Genomic DNA, 11,141 nt, shown 5'->3' with positions numbered 1-11,141 from the left:
TTTATGGACCACCTTTGAGCGACGCTAAAGTGACCATGAGAATGTCCACTTACTGTGACTTAATGAGGGTTAAAAAGCAGTGTGAGGAATTAAGCTCACGATTTACAAGCTATGTTGCCCTCAACGGCCGTCCAAGTGCTTCCAGGTTTTCGATGGTGATCTAGCCTCAATTGACTCATGATCTTAACTATAAAATTACTAAATCTCCACAAAAACCCCCCTTGTGAAACTGAATATGATTTAGGCACAGTAAATCGTATAATAATGATCCATAGATCAAAATGAAGCTTGTAATAAGATGAATATAGATATACACAATCTTATTACTCAATAATTAAACAGTAAGAATATATATAGAATGATATTCCATTAAATGGTCCCGGAAGTTACCCGTACTTATGTCTTCGCAAGGATATAAGAAAAGCTTTCTCTGTTTTATGTCAAGTTACAAACAAATCTATCTAAAGGAGCAAGATTACGGCTACTCTATGTATCTAAAGTTATATGGATCGATTTCAGAAAACTGAACTTATGTATCCAGAAGAGGTATATCCAGCCTCTATGTTTACCTTGGTCTACGACTGGATCACCAGATACTTAAACTGGACATTATAAACCTTTATCCTCCTTTCAATTCATTTTGTGTTTGTATCTTTCTTAATCTAAACATTCATCTTCCCGAAGTTACATGACTTCTTTTGTTGGCATAATTATCTTTACAACACCTCCCTTTATTGCATAGTACATTCACGCATTATTATTATTATTATTATTATTATTATCACTGTTGTTACCATCGTCACCATTTGTTAGCGGTATATAGATTGAATTAAAGCATGTATATTGATTATAACTTGACCCTTTACTATGGATTATTCTGGCGTTTATTAAATGACCTTTCTAATTTGCAAGTAACAATTTTAAAGTATTTATGCCGTAATAGACCCAAAAGTTCATCATTTTTAACTTATAACATTGTCAAATTTATTAATATCTGAATGAGGGATTTTGGAGATTACAGTAATTTTAATGGTTGAATTCATGACCCGATTAAAGCTAGACCACCATTGGAAACCTGGAAGCATTGGACGGCCGTTTCGTCCTAATATGGGATTCCTAATGAGTGTATATCCACGATCCCGCATGAGAGATTCGGACCCGGGAACTTCGCGAATGCTTAACCTCTAGATCACTGAGCAGATATCCAATGAAGTTAATATCTAACTTCAATCAACCAATGGTCTCGCGCAACCATCCATCCATTGTCTGAGTTGGACACATGTCTCTATCCGACATGGATTGGATTCCACGGGCCATTGCCTCTCACTAGAACTCCAGGAAATCCATCTTGTATCCAGTCACTACTGAGCACATGATGATTATCATCAGAATAAGGGTTTTTCGAGATTGTAGTAGTTTTAACAGTCGAATTCATGAATTCAACTATTAGAGTTTAGTAATACATGCCATTTTTTGGCATTTTTAAAATATCACAATAATTATGAATTATTATATGATGAAGTTATTGTGAACAATCGGGGATTTGAAACTGCTTTTCATTATGATTTAAACTGAACATTTAGATAAAATACACTAATCAAGATGATGACTTAGTTATATATTTGGATTCAATGGTTCACATTTCCAACTTTACATACATTACATAGTAATTGGATATTAGAATTTTAAACTTAGATTAGGTTATAAATAACCTTAATTATCAATCAATTGAGATCGATTGGCATGTAAAAATTTTTCATAGTACCCACATAATCAATAATTAATATTTTAGATCACTTTTTGGGTAATACAATGTAAAACTTAATGATTCCTTTGTATGTTGTTATATATTTGAGTATACTTGTCAGTAAGCTGTTCACATGACTAGTTTTAGAGCAGTTAAAACAGTGTCAATTTTGTTTTCTAGCTTGTTTCTATGCTTAGTCTTATGTGTGATTGACTTTATGTTGAAAGTCTGTTAGTTTATTTGCATAGTATTACCTTTAAGTGACTGGGAAATGGAGAAAAGATGATGAAGTAGAAAAGAGTCCACGCATCTTAATTTCCGGTTTCTTAACTGTTTGTTTCATAGCTCCATAGCGCCATTTGATAAAATCAAAAGCACAGTATTAGACCACTTTGAAGAAATGATCTCAACTTTATTTCAATGGTTTGTACACACATAATCAACTTTATATTTACATATATATATATATATATATATATATATATATATATATATATATATATATATATATATATACCGAAGTTGGTCATGTCAACTGTTTTTGTAAACCTATTCATTTGATCTTCTAGATGGGAGAAACGTTCAACGTTACGCAAAGAAGCTGGACCATTTGTAAACTCAAAGTATATTGACCATATTCTCGACACATATGAAATACAGCCAATATTTCCGGTAAGTATTAAAATCAGAATATTTTTGTTACAGAAGGAAATTGATTAAGAATGTTGAATTAGTTCTGTAGATGTCATTTTATGTATTGTAACGCGAATGTTTGTCATGAGCTGAAAACTAGTGAATAATGAATGGATTTTTCGTTTTATTTCAGGAATCCATGACATTATACACTTATTACAATATGTGGGTTTCAACATAAGACCTTCACAGTGGACACATCTGTTTCTAAGAGCAAGAGACAAGAGTCATCACTAAATACATAAATTTCAGACAAATTATTAGCCAAAACTGGTTATAAGTAGTGTATAGGTGATTTAATGATTTTATACTGATTATTTCGTATTCCCTGATAGGTTTATCTTAAATATGAATCTGCCCTTAATTTCAGTGACCTGAAGATATAGATTTGACAAGATCATTATCACTATTTTTAATCCTTAGTACTAATTGGATTATATTAGTCAAGCTGAACTGCGGCCACTTGCTCTATTGACTCGATATCACTATGGGATTCATTAGACGGATTATCGTCGAAGGTAATTGATTGGATGTCCTGAACTTGTAATCCATGTTAATTAGAACTTTCCAACAAGGTAAATCTGTAATCTTGAAGAAAAAAATTATAAAAGTGTGATTGGATTCCATGATAAGCGGAGTTACCTCCGAAACGTTTGTTCAAACAGCAAATAACTAACGCTAATTATCACAAACTTCAAGTCATGATTTGCAAACCAGTTACTTCAACTATGCAACATCACAGTTTATTTCGATGCTACTTTATGGTAACAAAAATCAATTAATCACAATCATTTTAAACATCCTAATCACTAAGGAAAGGTTATGTCCATTTCTTATTATAAGGAATATTTGAATTTGTCATGGAAACATAAAACTCGCATCCGTAATTCTGATTCACTCGTTCCCCTTGACTATACTTTTATTGTTAACCATTCACGGATAAATCCTAAGAGTATTTTAGGCAGAGATAAATGGTAGATAACAGTGGAATCCAGGAAGCGCTTCATCCTGTTTGGAACTCATCACTAGGATGTACCTACATCCAAGAAATAATGTTCACTCCGGGACTCGAGAACTCTGCTTAAAATGATTGTGAATCATTGTCAATATCGAGATAATCTGCACAGGATGCATATATCCTGAAAGTGAATAATCAACCGTAGCCTCAAACATCAATGGGATATCCAAATAACGAATATACATATGAATCAATATATCAGTCAGTCACTCATCTACAACGTAGGATCAAGCACATATATGGATCGGTCCAAGTTTCCATACCTCATTAGCACAACAAGTTGAACATCGAATTCATAAAAGTAGTTACTTCAACGGTAGTAATATATATAAAGGATTGCATATAAGGACATGATAGATGGAGAAAGAATTATTTCGTAGAACGAAAAGTATAAAGTGCTTTCAATCTCACGATTTAAGGGAAGACAAATAGTGTATATATCTACGCCATTGTGATCAATTTTGAGCCATTTCCCTCAGAATCTCCAACCACTAGTAACGATAGAAGTCTGCACCTATCAACATAGTTCAAACCAGAAATTAGTGACTTTATGAACTGAGATCCCACGTTTTGCCTTGAATCAGTATACATGAATTACAATTCAATGCTAACTATAGTTTACTACTTTTCGAAGTCTATTCTGATGATATTTTGCAATAAAAATGAATTCAAGCTTTAAAGCCTATTTCTTATCATATCACATTGTTCGATATCAATCAGTAGTACGATATGCTTTATCTTTTCTCTACAGACATACATTTCAATGCATGTTCATATTAACCATCAATTCTAAGTGCATAGTAACATGTGCTATTGTCTGTCACTATTCGTTAATTTCTTTCATTTTTTTTAACCCATAAAACTATAACAGCAATTAAATCAACTTAGAATCTGTTACTTGTTTCATAATTGATTGTTCTTTCACTATTTCTGAAGGATAGAAAAATTTTACGATCAAATTGATCGACAATTGATATGAAGTTTGATTTTGCCTTCATATAATTTGTTCTTTCCAAATTAAGAAGAATAACATTGTAATGTATAGCCGCCTATACATGCATATGTATATATATACGTACGTGTATATCTCTGAGGTATTTTACTAAAAAGATAGTCTTTTGCATCACAAATATTTTAAACACAAACAAATAGGGAAGTAAAGATGGATAGTGGCTACCAGTGGAATTTAGTTTGACGCGCGTTTCGTACTATTTGGGACTCGTCAGCTGGATGTACTGCATCTCAGAGGAGCATAGGCCGCCCACTAGCATTCTTCATCCAACCCTGTCCTGAGCAATCCTTTCCAATTGTTATTCATTAATAAATATCTTAAACTCCTTAGTTTATCGAATTTTAAGGCCTTACGAATGGCTTTATCGTATCTTGACACCAAACTATACTATACCTCAGTTGATAATTCTACTCTATACAGAAGATCTTTTAAAGCTACCATCGATCAAATACATGTCAGATACGCTTTTTCATAATGATTCAAATTCTTGTTTGAACTAAACATACGGTAATATCAAAGTAAACTTTCAAACAACATAATAAATAAAGATGGATAGTGGCTACCAGTGGAATCCAGTTTGATGCGCGTTTCGTCCCATTTGGGACTCGTCAGCTGGATGTACATACATCTCAGAATTGATGTTGACTCTGGGACTCGAAACCAGTAAATTTCGCTTCAAACGCCATCGCGTTATCCACTCACCTACTGAGTCCTGCTAGTCACTTGCTTGTGCAATGGGGTGAAGTTTAAATTCACTTAGTATTGTTTGTTTGAATCTTCTTATTGATATTTAGGACTGCAACTGGTCAGTCTCTTATCAGTACATATGCATGATGCCTGTATCGCCTCGATATGGCTTTAATTCACAGGCATTATAAGCAAAAATGAATAATGGCTAGCAGTGAAATCTAGGACGCGCGTTTCGTCCTATTTGAGACTCATCAGCTGGATGTACTTGCTTCAATAGGAAGATTCAACCAAGCAATACTAAGTGAATTTATCTACAAATTGTAGAAATACTAATGTATTCAAACGGTTTTCACTAAAATAGTAACTTTTGGGAAGAATACAATCTTGAATAATATGTGATCAGTGTTTTTCTTTATTAAAGTTAAACACTTATTTAATACACCATAATTATGTGATTCTACGACGGTTGATTGATGGACTACAGAAATAACTGTATGTGGAAGTTATCTGTAGAAAATCGGGATAAATTATTTCTTCGCCCAAAGTCAAATAAACAAGTATATACTTAACTGGGTTGATTAGAAATCTTTCCAAAGTCCCTTCCCTTCAAAAAACACTTCATTAAAGTTTATTTCATGAAACATAATACCAAAATTTTTCTTTTTTACTTTCAACTCCATTAGGATACTATAGAAATTGAACTTGATATTCAAGATAGTGATATAGATGAAGATCAACGGATAGCTCTATTTAGAAGAACAGTTCCACTTGAAACCAAAGGTAAACATGAATTTCGGATGGGTGTCGATGTCAAGTAAGTATTGGGCTTTATTTTCTAGTTTTATGTCAATTCAATTTAAAATGAAATTTAACCACCAACAAAATTAATACATCGCCCTAATATAATGACCAAGTGCTCTCTCAAGGCTATATAACAAATGAATGATAAGTGAGATAGGTTAATATAATCAAATGAATCATTCATGTAATCGATTTCGTTACCTATACGTTCCTGTTAGTCTGAGAACATATAAAAATGCATAATGTGTAGACACTATTATTACTCTTTGACATGAAAGCCTCGTAGCTCAGTTTTAGCTTATTACTACTTAATAAACAGTTGATTAATTGTTATGATTATGGTGGTGTTTGAATCGAACTGCAGATTATAACAATGCTATATCTGCAATAGATTATTATACTGGTTATAGTTGTTTACAAACTGTAAGGTCTTTATTAATCGATTACACACATGTTTTAGAGGTAGTCACCATGTTCACTATGCTTCATGATAAATTGTGGGATATTTCTGGGGATGCAGATACAAATCCTCCCTTCTATTCCAATGTATGTGCTCTGGCACGTACATGTACACTGTTTTATGCTTGTCTTTTGACAGTATTTGGCGTGATAAAAGTTTACTAGATATGAGAAGGAAAGGTTATTGACAACTTTATTTTCCTTGGATGGAGGCTCCATAATTTCATTCGTTTCATTCATTTGCGTAATAATAATACTTACTGATTAGAGAGTCACATTGATTTTTGAAAGGAGGATTCTTAGTTATAAAAATTTACATTAACTTTAAGGAGTTCTGTCTAAAGTTAACATGATAGGAGTAAGCTTTATTTTAAACACTTGATACATGAACAATATCATAATATTGTACATTATACACACCTTAATTACGTCAGGTAAACTTAATAAAATTGATGAATCGGAGCTTATTCTTAACACAGTAACTGATTGATCATTGTCTAATGAATATCTTGAACAGAAATACATGAGAAAGCGTTCACAGAAATGAAAAGTGTTACCAATTATATGTACAGATCCCTTAAATAAACTGGTTCAACTTCGTTTAGCATTTTTTGGAATTTGGGGAAATGTAACATTAAATTCACTTAGTATTGTTTGTTTGAATCTTCCCATTGATATTTTTAGGACTGCAACTAGTCAGTCCCTTATTGGCATATGTGCATACTGTGCGTTTTGCCTCTATATAGCCTTAATTCACAAGCACTGTAAGCAAAGATGGATAGTGACCAGCAGTGGAAGATTCAAACAAACAATACTAATTGAATTCAAACTTCACCCCACTGCACAAGCAAATGGCTATTAGGGCTCAACAGCTGAGTGGATAACGCGATGGCGTTTGAAGCGAAATTTACTGGGTTCGAGTCGCAGAGTGAACATCAACTCTGAAATGCATTTACATCTAGTTGACGAGTCCCAAATCGGACGAGACGTGTGTCCTGGATTCCACTACTAACCATTATCCATCTTTGAGTAACGTAACATTTCTCATTGAAACCCCACCTTGATACAATAAATTCATTAGACTACTAATGTTTCACCTTAGAAAATTAATGTTTATCTATCTATTTTCTAATACTACCCTTTCAGTTTAAAGTAGCCAAATATATCAGTTTTCAAGAACTTCTTTAATATAAACTAAGTCCCTTGATAAATCCTCACCAAATCACAATCACACCTGAAATAAGGTGTAATTTTATCCAATAAAATTCATTAGATCAATCAAACAAAATCCAGCTAACATTATTGTTGACACTGTTTAGATTGAAAGTAACTGGTTCAATATTCAAAAAACATTGTTTATATTATGATATATTTTACAATCAAACTTACCATAAGTGTTACAATTTTCACCTAATAAACATGATCATTGATATCCATCTGTTTTGATGGCATTTTTCTATATGAAATCATATGATGTATTTTTTAAAGAATCATGGAATAAGGGGGTTTTTGTGGAGATTTTAGTAGTTTTTATATATAGTTGAAATCATGAGTCAGATGAAGTTAGACCACTCATGGAAAACCTGAAAACACTGAACGGCCATTTCGTCCTATTGTGGGACTACTCAGCAGTGCGCATTCACGATCCCGCCTCGCGAGAGAGATTCAAACCCAGTACCTACCAGTCTCGCGCCGGAGCACTTAACCGATAGACCACTGAGCCGGCCAGCATCCAACGATGTTAATGTCTAACTTCAACCAATTCACGAAATTGAGCAACCATTTCACCAATGTGTTCAGTGAGTTGATGTCTTCCAACAGACCTGGCGCGAGAATGGTAGGTCCTGGGTTCGAATCTCGCGAGGCGAGATCGTGGATGTGCACTGCTGAGGAGTCTCACAATAGGACGAAACGGCCGTCCAGTGCTTCCAGGTTTTCCATGGTGGTCTAGCTTTAATTGACTCATAATTTCAACTATATATAAAAATCATGGAGTAAATTATTAAGATATCCCATTTGATTAATCGTAATGTAGATAAAAACATCATGAACTGATTGAAGTTAGTAATGTAAATCACTAAATGTTCTTACCTCGAGACCTGAAGTTTGTGAATTAGATCTTCTGTCGGGTTTTGGATACGTTCTACTGAGGGGTCCTATAATTCGATGAAACAGCTATCCACTCCTTCCTATTTGTTTAACTAAAATCATCCCCTGATGTAATCTATGAAATTCAACTATCTGTCCACAAACTCTCAACAGTAATTAGAGACCAGTTTTAAATGAGGTAGTTAACAGAAAGTACTGATAGCAGACACTACAGTAATAGTAGGAACAAAATAGTGCAAAGTTCAATGAAGTGGCTTGTAGGACTTGGAATGATAATATGAATATCACATTCATGAAAGAATAACAATACTTAGAAAGCAATTACTTCATCCTTGTTAGAGATATAAATCTGTATGGGTAATCTAATTGATACTCGAATTTACACAAAATCTATGAGTCTACTGTTGAACGGAATATGATTTAAACATATGGTTGGAGTCCAAAGAATTTTGTAGACAGCTGCGATCTTTATTGTTTAATCAACTCAAGAAATATGGCAGACATCACTCGTCAGTAGGGAATAGATATCTCCTTGAACATGAGGGCCTATTTCACTCATTGGCAACGATCTCTAGCCACAGAACATTCGGTTACAATGCGCAGAATATTCAGCCACTTGGATTGTTGTATGTCTACATAGTGACTTGTTCGATAGGATTCGATCAACATAACGAAGTTGACAAATACAATATCGGTAACTAGTGAATGGCCAGTTATTAAGATGCTTGAATATCATATTTTGATGTTCAAGGTTTCATCAAGATAGGTATTTTTATCCTATTTCTAAGAAACTGAAATATATGCAACACAATGTGTGAGATCAATTAGTTTCGTATGGTTGACAACATAATCTACATTCAGCTATCTATTAACTTGTTTCTCGATGTAATCCTTGATAGCACGATTACCGAATACTTACGTAACTTATTTGGATTTCTATGTAATTAGTCTTCAACTGGCCAGAATCTCAGTTCGATAAATTAAAGGCGACCAATTATGAAAATTATCTGGCTTTTCCCATAAACTCTTTAAACCACAAATCCAAAATACAAGTCTCTTTTCCTACATTTCAAATGATCTGTTACAAAGAATTTTATCCTCTGAATTTATTCTCTGAAGAAGTGCCTTACACTGAGTCACGAAACGTCAGAGAATTTAAAAATCTAATTTCCCTACTGATTGGGATCTTACAAATATGCTATTTTTATAAAGCTAGTTCTTTTTGTATCTAAGGTACATCTGGTGTTATATAGAGGAAATATTGGGGTTGCATGGAAGCTTCTCTTTAACTCTAATTTAATCCTTCGTCTGTCCTAATCCATCTTGCATTCAAATGTGAGGAGATTTTAGGCAGGCTCATAGAAGGATTAAAACAACCCTAAATAGAAGCTTAACAGTAACTCAAATATTTTTAGTCTACGACAGCAGATGTTTCTTAAATCAATCCAAGTGGACCAATAACCTTCTCAAGTTACCTTCAAATATATTTACAAATTCTCATGTACATTAGGAAGCACGTTCATAGGAAAGACTGAAAGAAGGACATCTACAAAGTTTCATCTCCTTCCTTTGTGTTTGTTTTAGATTATTTGCGAGAGCGTGGGCGTTAATATAAAACAAGAATCATCTCAATCCGACCAGCCGTTCTATGAAAATCGTTGTATCTCCGAAACCACTGAACGGATTTTTATGATGTTTGTTTTAGATTATTTGCGAGAGCGTGGGCGTTAATATAAAACAAGAATCATCTCAATCCGACCAGCCGTTCTATGAAAATCGTTGTATCTCCGAAACCACTGAACGGATTTTTATGATGTTTGTTTTAGATTATTTGCGAGAGCGTGGGCGTTAATATAAAACAAGAATCATCTCAATCCGACCAGCCGTTCTATGAAAATCGTTGTATCTCCGAAACCACTGAACGGATTTTTATGATGTTTGTTTTAGATTATTTGCGAGAGCGTGGGCGTTAATATAAAACAAGAATCATCTCAATCCGACCAGCCGTTCTATGAAAATCGTTGTATCTCCGAAACCACTGAACGGATTTTTATGATGTTTGTTTTAGATTATTTGCGAGAGCGTGGGCGTTAATATAAAACAAGAATCATCTCAATCCGACCAGCCGTTCTATGAAAATCGTTGTATCTCCGAAACCACTGAACGGATTTTTATGATGTTTGTTTTAGATTATTTGCGAGAGCGTGGGCGTTAATATAAAACAAGAATCATCTCAATCCGACCAGCCGTTCTATGAAAATCGTTGTATCTCCGAAACCACTGAACGGATTTTTATGATGTTTGTTTTAGATTATTTGCGAGAGCGTGGGCGTTAATATTTTACATGCGTTAATAACAATGATAATTTGTTGAATGTATTAAAATCTCAGATAGACACCTTAATCGTGAACATGAGTTTCACCTTTGAATACATTTTAATGTATCAACGAAATAAAAAGTTAATATATCCATTTCATTCAAGATTCGAATTTTTAACAAATATATGCACTGTAAGTAAAGATAGATAGTGGCTAGCAGTGGAATCCAGGACGCGCGTTTCATCCTATTTGGGACTCTTTGATTACAATGCAAGTGAATTAAGGCTATATCGA

General features: G+C 33.8%; 1 protein-coding gene across 1 annotated transcript in view; it reads left to right on the top strand.

The window, feature by feature from the left end:
• The window catches only part of Smp_131020 (hypothetical protein), a gene marked incomplete at both ends in the record, with an annotated part of 40,145 nt that overhangs the window by 12,097 nt on the left and 16,907 nt on the right, over positions 1–11,141 (top strand). Inside the window, 2 exons of the mRNA XM_018797369.1 lie at positions 2,317–2,419; positions 5,844–5,974. Of these exons, the coding sequence (XP_018652418.1) occupies positions 2,317–2,419; positions 5,844–5,974 (234 nt within the window). The remainder of the gene's footprint in view (positions 1–2,316; positions 2,420–5,843; positions 5,975–11,141) is intronic.

This window comes from Schistosoma mansoni, chromosome 4 (genome assembly GCF_000237925.1).
Source record: "Schistosoma mansoni strain Puerto Rico chromosome 4, complete genome".
Classification (NCBI taxonomy): domain Eukaryota; kingdom Metazoa; phylum Platyhelminthes; class Trematoda; order Strigeidida; family Schistosomatidae; genus Schistosoma; species Schistosoma mansoni.
The sequence above is the reverse complement of the archived record's forward strand: the minus strand, read 5'-3'. Positions and strand labels throughout refer to the sequence as shown.